This window comes from Diaphorina citri, unplaced genomic scaffold (assembly GCF_000475195.1).
Source record: "Diaphorina citri unplaced genomic scaffold, Diaci psyllid genome assembly version 1.1 scaffold794, whole genome shotgun sequence".
NCBI lineage: Eukaryota > Metazoa > Arthropoda > Insecta > Hemiptera > Psyllidae > Diaphorina > Diaphorina citri.
The window spans coordinates 9726-24841 of NW_007378226.1; the positions used below are offsets into that span (position 1 = coordinate 9726).

At 34.4% G+C, this 15116-nt stretch overlaps 1 protein-coding gene across 1 annotated transcript; it reads left to right on the forward strand.

Annotated features, from left to right (window-relative positions):
• Positions 1–11100: 11100 nt before the first annotated feature.
• LOC103512124 (neuropeptide CCHamide-2 receptor) lies at positions 11101–12668 on the forward strand (the record flags this gene model as incomplete). The annotated part of the gene is made up of 1 exon (XM_008476878.2): positions 11101–12668. A coding segment is annotated over one exon (1065 nt), but the record flags the coding sequence as incomplete, so codon positions are not given.
• Positions 12669–15116: the final 2448 nt, after the last annotated feature.

Below are 15116 nucleotides of genomic sequence, written 5' to 3' on the forward strand. Positions count from 1 at the left end.
AAAAATTGCTGACATATCTTCCTATTTTCATATTCAAGATTAGGTATGTAAAATAAAAAATAGAAAGTAATAATAATAAAAAAACATAATTATTTCACTTCACAAATGATGGCTATTGAAACATTTATGCAACAAAAGGTCACGAGTTTTATCCCTAGAAAAAGAAATAAAAATAATTCTGCTAATAATGAAATCTGGGGAAATTCATGAATGAATGTAAATCCCAACTCTCCTTTGCAACAGGGTGTATTGTAGGTATTTTTTTTTTTTTTAGAAGTAAATTCATTGGCCCTCATGCAAAACGTCACAATATTATGAAGTACCTATCCCATACCATGTACCATTGTACCTGATAGAAGGGTCAGGTATAAAAATCGAAAATTTTCAATCACATTTTTGAAAAAATGAGAGTAGAGACACCCTGTTGATAGACCACATTGCTTACCGTCCAGTTTTCTCTTTATGCAACGTCCCAGGAAAAAAAATATTATGGTAAGAAATATTTTTTTTTTCGGAACGTACGTGCTTAGAACGGATTTTCCAGTTAACCTAATTTGATACGAATTCCAATGGCCAACTTGAAAACAGTTAAGTACCTATACCCGTACTTTAATTCCTATATCTTTATTGAAACACTCAACGGACTAAGTTGCGATTAAGTTCAATGGAGCACCTATTTCTCTACTATTTACTATCGTTTAATACAAATAAAAATAAAACTTCTATATGTAATGTAAGTAAGTATACCGAGATGGTCAAAAACAAGATACTGTCATTTATTGATCAATTCAAAAGCCACAGTAAAAAGTGGAAAGTGGAAGAATGAAGAGTTAATGAAAAAGACATTGATTTCATCATCATCATCATCATGTAGCGTCATCGTGGTCGATGGTTGCTAGACGTCTTGTAACTGTTGTTCTAAAAAGTTCTCGGTTCGATTTAATAAATTTATTTCAAGGAGCACGAATCTGACATGTTTAGAAGAAAAAGTACAAGAAGAAGAAGAAGAAGAAGAAGAAGAAAGAAGAGGAGGAGATTGGAGGAAGAGGAGGAGAAGGAGAAGAAGAAGAAGAAGAAGAAGAAGAAGAAGAAGAAGAAGAAGAAGAAGAACAATTGAATTGAAGAAGTGAGAATACAGAAAAGAAAAGTCAATTTCATACGACCAAGATACCTTGTCACTTTTCCTCTTGAATCTATCAATGCTGATTGGTGCTTCATTTTGAATTCCACATAGGTAGAGCTAGGTATGGGTACCTACATGATTTACAAACGGAACACCCGTATCCTATACTAGGTAAATTGCAAGAGCTTTTTCAAGTGAGTTCTGGAATTTTATAGGCAGCATAGGCAGTTTCCTACGAATTGTAGATAATGTCAGTAGAATTCTAGGTAGGTACTCTTATTGTAGTTGTACCTACACTTGGACAGTTAATTTCCTATCGTTCTACTGAGTACCTAGAAGTGAAACGGTTTGCTATTTACAGAGGGTAAACATAAAAAATGCAAGAGATGTTTTGTTCTCCTTCTGAACCAGAAACAATTAATGGAAAAAAATCTACAAAAATATAGGTAGCTAGCTTTTAATTACAAAAAATTCTGCATCATGCAATGTATTGAGTTTTTTGCTATTCTTAAGACATTAGGACAGCCTGCTTTTTTTTTAGTAAATTTTTCTATTTGCATGAATCTGTACACCGTGCCTTCCGGATGCAACACAAGTAAGCGTAAATGCGTCAAAACTGCCTGTAAATTACTGTAAAAGAAAGAAAGAAACGTTGATATACGTTAGAAGTGGTACTCTTTTATTTATTAGGCTTCAAAACAAACTCGATTTTTGTAGAATTCATTGTGAAATGTGGAACAGTTGGTTTTGTTCCAACTTCTTAAGGCTTCTCATGAATTTTCTCATTACTATAAAAATTATGCAAAATTTTCACGCTTAAATTTTCAGCCAAAGTTGAACAAACGTTTAATTACCTTTCTACCTAACCTTTCTTTTCCTTATAAATTTTGAAGGCAAAATAATAAGTGTTGAACTAATTTCTTCCTTTTATTTTTTCAGAGGTGTTAAACTAATACTTCTCATCCTCTAAAAAAACTCTTCATAATTTTTTAATTCCTTCTTAAATTTCATTTTGGATTATAAAAAATACTCAACTTTTTCTAATGAATTCCAAGCAAAATGTCTAATAAATATTTGCAAAGTGAGCATTATGAAATTACTTTTTTACATCAAACCTTTAACCCTCTCAGAGCTAATCTGAAGAGGAAGAGACAGTACTTTCAGATGAAAGGATAATCCCTAAGTATCATAGAGACATTGGTCTAAGGCTAAGCCCTATGTCACTACGACCTGGCTAGAACTATTGTGGCTTATCATGGAGAATTCGATCACTTTCAAACACATTTTTTTGAGGAGGTATTTCTTCTGATTTTCTAAGGAAAATCTCGTGGAAACGAATTTCAGGAAGAATATGGAGCACAAACAGGAAGACGTTAAAAGATCGTAAAATTTCCACTCCCCAATTCATTCCAACCGTGTGTGTTTAAGTGTATTTTTACTGCGGTACCTTACTCTAGTAATTTCCAATTTTTCCCCTATGTTGACAATCTGTTGAACTCATGTATGTATGTGTTCCTATGCATAATTAGGTACCTGTTCGTACTCGTAGGTACGTAAAGGTTCATGAATTTTCAATTCAGATTTGTCAATAAACTCCAAAGAAACAAGTGCAGCTTGTTTCAAAAGTGCTAAAAAAAAAACGACTTTGTAGGCACTCACAGAAAAAGGAAAGTAAAAAGAAGGTAGAAAAATTAAGGAAGATGGAAAAAGTAATCTTTGTCAGCTCTATTTTTACCGGTATAAAAATGTCAATTTCATGTTCGATTCACGCCTGAGACGAATATTGTCCTAAACAGATAAGATTCGTTCTCGGAACGGCTGGCTTTCTCCTATCCTGTTCTACTCATCTCTTCAATTTCGCAACAAAACATCAATTTTTATTGTTCCCTCTCTAAAACCACTTGAAAAAAAGCATCTACCTATTTCATGCCAGCCGGTAGTCTGAGAAAGGGTTAGTTATTAATTCTCAAGTGGAGTTTGCTTCCATATTAAACTTAGGGCTCCTTGTTCTGCTTGAATCCAGGGCCGATATTAAAGGTTGAGTGGAAATCAATGCTTATACAACTTCATCATATGGAGTTCACTAAATGGAAGTTGATTAAATTAAAAAAACAAGCTAACCAACCTTGGTGTGTACCTCCAACATAAAAGACCCAATTAGAATTTGACTACTTTCATTTAATTATAATTATGTTCCTACTTGGTGTCTTACTAAAGCCCCTGTTTTTTTTTTAATCTCGATTTTTTACGTTAATTATGATTATATTATTTTTCCCTTTTTAATTAATTTCGAGTGTTTTACAGAGTGATAGGTAGGTACCTAGGAGAAAATTTCCAACTTCTTATTAAACGAACATTTCACAATCACAAGCTGTTCTATGGTGTTGAAATTTTTTCCATTCTTTTACCTAGATTCCTCAGTCAACCAATTTGTCTGCTTTGGCAGTATCCCATTCCCCGGACTCGGCTGCTAGAATGGTGATGGTAGCATAGATGTAGTAGGTACTTAAATGTTTTGGTTATTGCACCCAAGAGTCAAATAAGTATAAGTATAAGTAGTGCTTTATTTAGACTGTCAGCTTAGAACAAGTTGTTCCATTATACCAACAGTTTAATAGAGCACCTCTGGCTTATACAACTTCATCATATGGAGTTCACTAAACCTTGGTATGTACCTCCAACATAAAAGACCCAATTGGAATTTGATAGCTAATTTGACTACTTTCATTTAATTATAATTATGTTCCTACTTGGTGTTTTACTAAAGCCCCTGTTTTTTTTTTTTTTTTTTTTTTTTTTTTTTTTTTTTTTTTTTTTTTTTTTTTTTTTTTTTTTTTTTTTTTTTTTAAACTGGAGTTAAAGTAACTCACTTGTAAAGTTTGGCAACAGATTAAAATTAAAGTTTCGTAAAAAAAGTTTTGGAGAGGCTCAAGATGTTTCAAGTTAGGCACCCACACATACTCATGCGCTGTAGGGTATACATATAATTATGTATAATGTGTGTACTTTATATAAAAACGAGAGATTCAACCAGAAGATGGTAACGAGTATTGTTGTACGTAAATCTAAAGTGATGGCAGAATAAACAAAGTTCAGAATGTCTTCTTAAAAATCTGATTTAAAAAATAAAATTATGCAGCAATATCTACTTATAAAAATATATTTACCTTAGGGAGCATCGCTATTATTAGTAAAATTCAAGGTAATAATAAATAATAACAAGGTAATAATACAATAATAAATTATTACATTCTATTTATCACCTTATCTCAATAGAAATATGCATTTGAAACAACAAACTCTTTCATAATTCTTTGTCTACCCTGACTCTATGAAAAATGTACTTCTTACTTGTCGTCAATCTTGGTAAAATGGAGAAATATAATCTCCTATGAAAACAAAAAGAAGAAAAGATGGTCGAAGCATTATTTTACAATTAGGAAGACTTCGGAGAGTGGGAAAATGATGGTAAGTTGAGGTCGCATTGACAAATCTGTAAAGCATTTTAATCTTTAAAGCCCATTCCTCACAAAGTGTCAAAGTACCTCACTTTTTTGAATATTACCTTAATAAAATTACCTTTACTTCTTTTATCTCTTTATAAATTATTAACATCTCTAATGCTCCGTTATTAACATCTCTAGCTCTCTATTTCCGCTTGTGTAGACTTCCTTGTTTGACGTCAACGCAAATATCTTGAACCTTTTCGCGTCTTCCTCCTCTTCTTCCAACTTTCCAGTTTCATTTACATCTCGACGGAAGGCAAATCTTGTTTTTCACGCCTCATTAAACGTCTTGAGTTCAATTTTGTTCCCGAACACGTTCTGATGGTTCGGAACATTTTTTGCTTGATCTCGTGCATCATTTCCTGTTAATATATTCGGAGAAATAAGAATTACTTACTTTTCTATGCATTGTGCTGAATATTGCAAGGCGTCATTAAATAATAAGTTAGTCACCCATTTTACCAATATTCATAAACTGTTTTAATATAGCTACCTACTTCTTTACCTTCTACGATTTTTTTCTCACCCACAAAGGCTTCGTGGCTTTTGTGGTAATTAATGTCCCTTATCTGCATTGATTTAAAAGATAATTGAAACCTCAGAGTAATAGCATAATGACTAAATCCTTTACACGTGTGATTGTGTATGTGTAAACCTCAATACCTTGTTATTGGCTGTAACTGCTATACAACAGACCCAAAGATTTTCGATCAAGATAATCCTGTAAATTAACTAGTGTTATTTGCATTTTGCTTTGAGATGAAGATTGCTACGAACAATTGAATAATATGGTACCTACTCGTACATGACAGAAAATTCATAGAAGGTGTTGATCTTTTATACAAAACTCTAATACAGTGTAATACCTAGGTATATCCTGTCATATCTGTGTAACAGACGTGAACTTAAAAAGGATTTCAAGCCAAAAAGGGTGCTTACGTAATTACAAAAGGTCAATAAAGGTTCATCCCAACGTTATGGTACGTCATGTCAGCAGAGTTTTGCAGGAACTTGGCCGAACGCACTACCCTTTAGTTATAAATAGATTATATAAATCAATTTCCTTGTTTCCCATAAACAGTTTAACTTTGTGCCTTGTGCATGCTGAACTTTCATATAAAAGGTATCCAAAATTATTTCACACGTGATTGTTTATTTTGTTTCAGGCTAGATAATGCGATAGTCACGACTGAATATTGAATCCATATGTATATTATTGGCAACGAGCACAAAAGCGCTGCTGGTGTAATGGAAAAGTTCCGAGGTCTATCTCATCTCTTCACGACTATAGTACAGTCTTCCTGATAGTAATACAATCAGAAAGTATCCCGTGATTTCCTTTCCTACTATCGTAAAACACAGAATTAGTTCCGCCAAGAAGAATTTTCAACTATCACACCTTGGTTGTTAAAGCATATTTGTTGTTTACCACACAGGATCCCACATGAAAACATCTCCCTTAAATGAGAGACAGACTCTTTGTTTCTTGGAATTTATTCATCAAACAAATAGCAAAATTTCACTCAGAGGCCGCTCTACAAATTATTTTTTAAAGATGCCCTAGACCTTTGTTTGGCTTTAACCTTTCCCTTTTTAATTTCTAAATTTTCTAACCTGATTGTTTTTGTAATTTAGAGGCACAAGGCACAACATTAGGCCAGATTAGCCTTCGTAAAAGCCTTCCTTTCTTTATTAATTTACTAGCTGAATTCCGTCGCTTCGCTCCGGAATCCCGCTAGTTCATCCCGAGGCATGGCCAAACTTGTGGAAAAGGCATCTTTAATTTCTAAATTTTCTAACATTGTTTTTGTAATTTAGAGACACAAGGCACAACATTAGGCCAGATTAGCCTTCGTAAAAGCCTTCCTTTTTTTATTAATTTATGTTCCGTTTTGATTATACTGAACTGTTCCTTGCACCACATGTGTCCGCACGTAATTTTGTATTAATAATTAATAGAAAGAGGCCCAGGAGGAATAGCAATTAGGTAAATACAATCTGTAGATTGAGCGGGGTACTGTTTGGCTCCAGTCATTATCTATCTATGTACGTTTTCTCATTCTCCACGTTTTATATCTCATTTTTACAGAGTAAATGATAGTATTACACGATCTAGATTTCATTTGTTCTCGTACATAAAGAATGTGTGACATGCTCTTACAAAAATGCAAGTATATATTCTATCACCTGTTAAGTTGTTGATCTTTTATACAAAGCTCTAATACAGTGTAATACCTAGGTATATCCTGCCATATCTGTGTAGCAGACGTGAACTTAAAAAGGATTTCAAGCCAAAAAGGGTGCTTACGTAATTACAAAAGGTCAATAAAGGTTCATCCCAACGTTATGGTACGTCATGTCAGCAGAGTTTTGCAGGAACTTGGCCCCACGCACAACCCTTTAGTTATAAATAGATTATATAAATCAACGAGATAGAGCGATCAGTGTGTGAACTATGAAATGTGAATGGATCTTGTTTTTATAATATAAGATTTCCCATTTTCCCATAAACGGTTTAACTTTGTACCTTGTGCATGCTGAACTTTCAGATAAAAGGTATCCAAAATTATTTCACACGTGATTGTTTATTTTGTTTCAGGCTAGATAATGCGATAGTCACGACTGAATATTGAATCCTTTCAAATTTTGTCTTACCCAAAGACCCGAAGGCAGAGAGCACCATCACTCGCAATATTTATTGTCAGTACCAAAATGGTTACGTTCCAAGAACACACAAGCTTCCTCTAGGAAAATTCAAACCGGTAGGTAAGTACCTATATAAATATTGCAACTTGATAAATTGAATAGGAAATGGATTTTTCCCTTCTTTAAATTCCAAGAAACCCTCTTGTTACCCCGGAGCGTTATAGGTACCTAACTCTCCTTCAAATTCCTACGAATACTCCTTACATACAAGTAGATATTCCAATATTCGATAGAGAGAACATTTTTTTCTCTTTCAGAGGTAAGGTGAGAAGATCAAACCTACTTCGAGAGAGGAGATGAAACTTGTGTGGGTCTGAAGTCTACGTCATAACTTCTAAAAGAAGTTTTTGTGGTTAGAGATTGACTAAGACGTTCACGGCGAATTTGTAAATAGATTAACGTCTTTATTATAATCCATTTTAACCCAGCAATAGACATGATTAGATTGAATTTCCTACGGAAAGTTCAGGAACCGAAGCTAACGAACTTGTGGAAGCTGAAGGCGAACATTACATGCAGGAAGCTAGTTTCTAGTTTATCATTTTATTCCAAAACATCATTTTGAATCTAATTTTTATAATGTATCTTTAAAAATGTATTGACTTTGATAAATAACTATTTATTTTACTCTAGCTAAGAATTACCCTCTAAAAATAGATGATACATACAAAGATAGAGAAACAATGCATGGTTGAAGAGCTGTAAGTTGTAAAATAAAAGAGAAAAATAAAATCATCAGCTATAGTACATTCAGCTTATACCTATAGATACTGAATGCTCCAGGGTTTAATACTACCTACCAATGCCTGGTTTCACGGTCTGGTGGTTAAGCTAAACAGAGGATTGAACATCAAAATGAACTGAAACAAAAAGCTAACAAAGGATTTTTTTATGCTGAATGTCTAGTCAAGTAGGTAGTAGGTACTAGTACATTCTTATATGAGTGATGGGCACATGACCAACCCATCATACATTTATTTTATTCCTCTCACAAGGATTCACAATGTTCGCATATCACCACCAATGTTTTGAAAGAACTTTTCGATTGCGGAGGCGAGAAACGTATTAATCACTTTATTGATGGACAGGTCAGAGAAAATAAAAGAAAAGGAGAAGAAAATTAAAGAAGACCTCGATGAAGAGGATGAGGTGGCTTTTATAAAAAGAGAGTTTTTTATGAAAGAAATTTCTTGTTTTAGACACTCTTGTAAGAAACGAATCTAAAAAAAAGTAAAACGGACATCTCCACCAATCTTTTATGTGTTGCGCATTGCATAACTCGTTAGTTACACGGCATTCATACAAATGGTTGTATTATGTACTACAATCTAATTTCAGACACTCAAAGAGAAAAGTTCGCCAAAGCTTCCGCTGTCTTGTGTTGACCACTTTACCATACATTTTCATAAAATTCCACGTCCATAATTTCACATCATAGTGATCATAGTCAATATTATTAAAAAGATATAATTTATTTAGAAATTTAGAATCTCACATTAATTTTTAAATTTTTGCATCCCATACCTATTCATGCGGTTATGTGGCAAGCCAAGCATGTGGTTAAATTCATTATAATGAAATTTCTCCTGCAAAGTAAAAGGTTTCTATTCACATTAGCGCTTTAATTTATTTTAAGTTATGGCGCCGTGATGGTTTAATTCAAATAAATGGACCACAGTATTACAAGTTATGCACTTAATCCAATTTGGATGGAACTTCTTATGGGTGGATCTCAACATTTATTTTACTGCACATATGGTTTGCAGTAAATACTCATTTATTACATCCATTTGGCTCATTAATTGTCTTCCCGTCATGGGCCAAGTGAAAGTACCTAATATTACCTATCCGTATAGGTACACATCATGGTCGACCTGGTGAACAAATTAATAGTTTAGTGAGGACTAAATTTTGGTGTGAACTTGAACGTAAATGTTTAACTATAGGTACACATCATGGTCGACCTGGTGAACAAATTAATAGTTTAGTGAGGACTAAATTTTGGTGTGAACTTGAACGTAAATGTTTAATTTCTAGATCTAATGGTCCAGATACCTTACCTATTATTCCCCTCCCCCCCGTTAGGTGCTTCCCCCGGATAGGTCCCGCGGCTAGGTTTGGAGTTAAAACATATCGTTCGCGCCTGATACCTAGGTTTGCTACATCAAGATTGGGATTTATAAGTTTCTTTCTGTCACCATGCTTTCTACAAAACAACAATAATAAATATAAAATTCATTTCTCTCTTGCCTATTAAAAAAGAGACATAGATGAATCAAATAGATTAGGATGTTCTCTTCATAATTCATGAGTTTTCTTCTAGTTATTTTCATCTTTTAAAATAGCAAATAAAATTTGTGCTTCAAGGATAAAGAATGAAAATGGAATTCTTAATATTATTTCTAAAACGAGAACCATTTGGGAAAGAAAAAGAAGGACATTCTTTTTTTTTATTATCAAGAAAGCTGTTCTACTGCTTCTTACATTTTTAATCTTTTCAATTTGGAAATTGAATTCGTTGTTTTTATTTTCCTAGAATTCTTAATATTATTTCTAAAACGAGAACCATTTGGGAAAGAAAAAGAATGACATTCCCTTTTTTATTATCAAGAAAGCTGTTCTACTGCTTCTTACATTTTTAATCTTTTCAATTTGGAAATTGAATTCGTTGTTTTTATTTTCCTTTTGATTTTGTTTTTCCTTGGTTCTAGAAAAATAAAGAGATTAGCTTGGTACCTATAATAATCAGTTCAGAGGTTTAGACTAGAATATTTTACATTAAATGGATACTTAAAATACTTAAGATAAAAGTTTAGTTGTACCCCGTTTGAATAAATAATATCAAAGTTTGTTCGAAATCAAAAAGTCTTGTAAGAAAGAGAATGGAGAGGCGTAGGAAATTAACTGCCACAGTTTCCGTTGTTCACCCTGTTAGCAAGAATAATGTGTTGTTAAAACACAATAGATATTCATTTATACAGAGAATCAAACAAATGATGAACAGAAGAATTAGGCACGATCTCTAATATGGATTTATGTTTGTAAATATTTGTAGGTATACAGGAGGAAAGATGGTCAAGAATCCAGATTAAATAAAGTCAACACCGAAACGGTGAAAATCAGTCCTTCAATTTATTTATTGCACGTAGTGAAGGTGCATAAAACCATAAATTTGACAGAAAAAACATCTATCCCTCCAAATCACTACTGAAAAGAAGAAGAAAAATATAAAAAACGAAATAACCTCGTACCTAGGTACTTTTTATTTTTCAGCGTTAGTGTTCTTTAAAACCACGTCGTTTTCGTATCTGAAAGGTGTTTATTTCGTAACACTAGAACGAGCAATTTTTGGTTGTCAAAAGCTAAAGTAGGAAGTCAAAAGCTACGAAAATTATTGAAGCTCACTTTGACACAGTTTTCGGAGCTACCCTGTACGTTTTCCCCTCTGATGAGGCGCTATTTTTGTCACACCCAGGTAAAACCTGATATTATGTCTTTCGAATTTTTCTTTTCTCATCAATCAGCCATGTCAGGACATCTTGGGCTCATTATCCTGTCAATATACTGCTCCGTCGTCTCACTAAATAAAAACCGAGGAAATTTTTTTTTTTTTTTGGTTGGTAGGTAGGTATTAGATGAAAAATACCCCTCTAAATTTCCGTAACATAGTTGAGGAACGGTTTTCTTCCCCCTAGAGGAAATTTTTTTTTTGGTTGGTAGGTAGGTATTAGATGAAAAATACCCCTCTAAATTTCCGTAACATAGTTGAGGAACGGTTTTCTTCCCCCTTATTCGGAACGGCCTGAGACTTACATCGTTCCTGTTCTATTTGCCATCATATTCCTAGTTGGAGTTCTCGGCAATGGCACCCTGGTTCTTATCTTTGCCCGTCACAAGAACATGCGCAGTGTCCCCAACACTTACATCCTAAGTCTGGCCTTAGGAGATCTCCTTGTTATTATCTGTGGGGTTCCCTTCACTTCCACCCTATATACATTAGAGTCCTGGCCGTATGGTCCTCACATCTGTAAGTTATCTGAAGCTACGCGAGATATTTCCATTGGTGTATCCGTGTTCACATTAACTGCGCTAAGTGCAGAACGCTACTGTGCTATCGTCAATCCCATACGTTCTCATATTTCTTCCAAACCTCTCACTATCGTCACAGCATTTGCTATCTGGGTGTTAGCTATCATCCTTGCTCTACCCTCTGCTCTGTTCTCTCATGTACAACCTGCTACCACTGCTAGTAATGATACGATATACTTCTGTTCTCCATTCCCTATCGAGTATGGACAGCAGTACAAACAGACAGTCGTCTTGTGCAAGTTCCTGGCGTATTACTTAGGACCTCTATGTGTGATCGCTTGTTTCTATATCTTGATGGCAAGACATCTAGAGCTCAGCACACGTAATATGCCTGGGGAATTATTAGGTCAATCCTCTCAAAGTCGCGCCCGCAAGAAAGTTGCCAAGATGGTGTTGTCATTCGTCATCATTTTCATTATCTGTTTCCTTCCATTGCATATCTTTGAGATGTGGTATCACTTCTACCCGGATTCGTATGACAACTACGACAACTTTTGGCATTTCCTGCGTATCACAGGTTTCTGTCTTAGCTTCATCAACTCTTGCATCAACCCTATCGCCCTATACTTCATTAGTGGTGTGTTTAGGAAACATTTCAACCGGTATCTGTTCTGTTGTTGTACATCTCGCCGTCAACTACAACATGATGTCACCTTGGTGCCATTCAATAGTACCTCCTGTAGAAGACAGCACTCTGTACTTACAAGCCATTTCACTATCAGCCAAGAAGAGAAAACATGACGCTTCCGTTGTTGGAGAAAAGAAAACGATTTCTAAATGTAGAACTTTATAGAAAGAGATAGGAATGATGAGGAGGATGTGAAGATAAGTACAGAAATGTACGAGGAAATTAGATTCGGTAAGCCGTGAAAATGTAAATAAAATTAAATTTCATGATGATGTTCAACCTAGAAGGGAAACTACAATAAGAAGCAAAGAAATCGATATCGACATGTCTATAAATAAAATGTCACAGAAATGTTTTCTCATAGATTTTGCCAATAATGAAGTTAATTACGACCATTTCGGATCACTTTGACATCCTTCAAAAGTTACACAAAGGCTAATTTTATAGAAAAACATGAATTGTGAAGTTCATTAAAGAGATTTGTTTGTACAAAAGAGGGGAAATGAGTGTGAAGTTTGAAGGTTCAAGTACAATACGAGTACTACACTAACAGATAAACGTTTTAATTTAATTTCCCTCGATGCATAAAAACAAAACAAAAACTCTCTTGCCAGCAATTTAAACTACAATCCGAGTACTACACTAACAGATAAACGTTTTAATTTAATTTCCCTCGATGCATAAAAACAAAACAAAAACTCTCTTGCCAGCAATTTAAATGCAAATCATTATCTATGCAAATGACGGTCTTTTTTTTAAAAAATAAAAGCTAAGATTCCCGTGGGATTGCTAGATACTAACATGTGAAGTATATTATGTCATCTTGTTACAATTGAAATAATGAGTTTTGTAGTAACTTGAGCATTTTATTGCACTTTGTTCCTCACAGCTAAATGCTATGTGAGGTAGGAAGGTAGTGGGTGACAACGTTTATTTATATTTTTTCCCCCATTAATTTTCAAGTATGATGAATGTGAAGTTCAACTGCAAGGTGTTATGCATGTGGGGAAATCGATATATGTATTTTCAAGGCGCAAATGACGGTCTTTTTTTAAAAAATAAAAGCTAAGATTCCCGTGGGATTGCTAGATACTAACATGTGAAGTCTATTATGTCATCTTGTTACAATTGAAATAATGAGTTTTGTAGTAACTTGAGCATTTTATTGCACTTTGCTCCTCACAGCTAAATGCTATGTGAGGTAGGAAGGTAGTGGGTGACAACGTTTATTTATATTTTTCCCCCCATTAATTTTCAAGTATGATGAATGTGAAGTTCAACTGCAAGGTGTTATGCATGTGGGGAAATCGATATATGTATTTTCAAGGCATGTTTTGAAAATGACCTCCAGCGCAGAGAGAATGATATTCACAGGAATTGTCTGCCAGAGACTTTCCACCTGTGAAGTGCTAGTACAGTATCAGTTTAACGTCCTCCAAAGGGACAAGGTCTGTCAGTCCTTATGAAGTTAGTTAGTAGTCAGTTGTGAAGTTATTCATCAGTCACTTCTTATGCTAGTATCCTTGTAATGAAACAGATTTTTATAGGTAATCATCTCTCTTAGACGTCAGTCCTTATGAGGTTAGTTATCAGTCAGTTGTGAAGTTATTCATCAGTCACTTCTTATGCTAGTATCCTTGTAATGAAACAGATTTTTATAGGTAATCATCTCTCTTAGAAATCCCAAAGTCATCGAATCAGAACAAACATGAAAATACTGAAGTCTCTCTACTATCCCATTCTCTTTAAGTTCCTGCTTTTGACAAATTTTGCATCTATAGAAAAGCAAGCGCCATTTCATAACATCGGCAAATGCAATTATTCAATCAAAAAATAGAAAGTAAAAAAAAAAAAAAATCCTTCTCTACCAAAAATGTATAGGTATACAAACTTGTGCAGTTCCTTTCTAGATTTAATGAAAGAAAAACAAGCTGTGTCCGTCCCTCCGGGAATTTTTAGCCCGTAGTTTATTCGATCGTGGTTAAAGAATACCTATGTACCTATCTGATTTGTTTAATATTCAGTTTATTATCATTCTTGATTTGATTTTTTGATTTTACTTTCATGTAATGATTTAAAATCAAGACTAGAGCCCGTTCTCCCTTTATTCCCAATATAAGGCTCAAGTCACCCATCCATTTATTGGCCTTGCTCGGCGTAGCTTAACATAGATGACGCTAAAACCGGTCTTAAATGATCGACTGAAGTGTTACCTAAAACTTTCTCGCTTTGAGTTCATAGGTCATCGCGACAAATTTCTTTCTCTTCATTTCTTTTGCTCCTTTCCTCCATTTTTTTACTCGAGTTTCATTTTCTATCAGGTTTCCGCAGATACAAGAATGTCGAAATCCCTCGGGAAACAAATTGGAACGCGTGGAGAAAACTTTCATTTAGAAATAAAATTGTTTCATTTAGAAATAAAAAACGCAGCCAAGCAATTGCAGGTAGCCATATGAAGAACATCAGGGGCCATCATAAGATTTAATCCATTAGGGCTTTAGCATTGGGTTTTCATCAAATTCAATCATTTACTAAGCTCAGTTCGGTTTACACGGATGTATGTGAACTTGTGGTGATACATATTAGCCAAACTCAAGTTGTAAATTTATCCTATCCTAGTGTAGTATTTGGTATGAGCTTACGGTCCTTAATTATTGAACTGGATACCTACTTTTCATATAGGCAGATAGGTACCTACCTAAGTATACGTATTTCCTTCCTTGGTAATCAATTTTTCTTTAAAAAAAAAAAAGAAAAGAAAAATGATTACTTAGGTACATTTTTGAAAATATAAATCGTGCCATTTCCCTCTGGAAAAGGCACGAACACTCCGATGTCCTACATATTAGGGCATCTGCCATTTTACGAACTACTTCCTTCGAGTCATTATCAACTTATCTTAGATCTAGTCGTTACATTCTGAACATTCCGTGTCATCGTCATCTCAACACGAACACACTCAATCAAGTGCTAGGAGTCAACCTTCTACCACGGGCCGTATGAAGAGGTTTGACAGAGGGAACTGTAACTGCTATGGTCTTATCGTCCCGAAATCGAAGAGAGA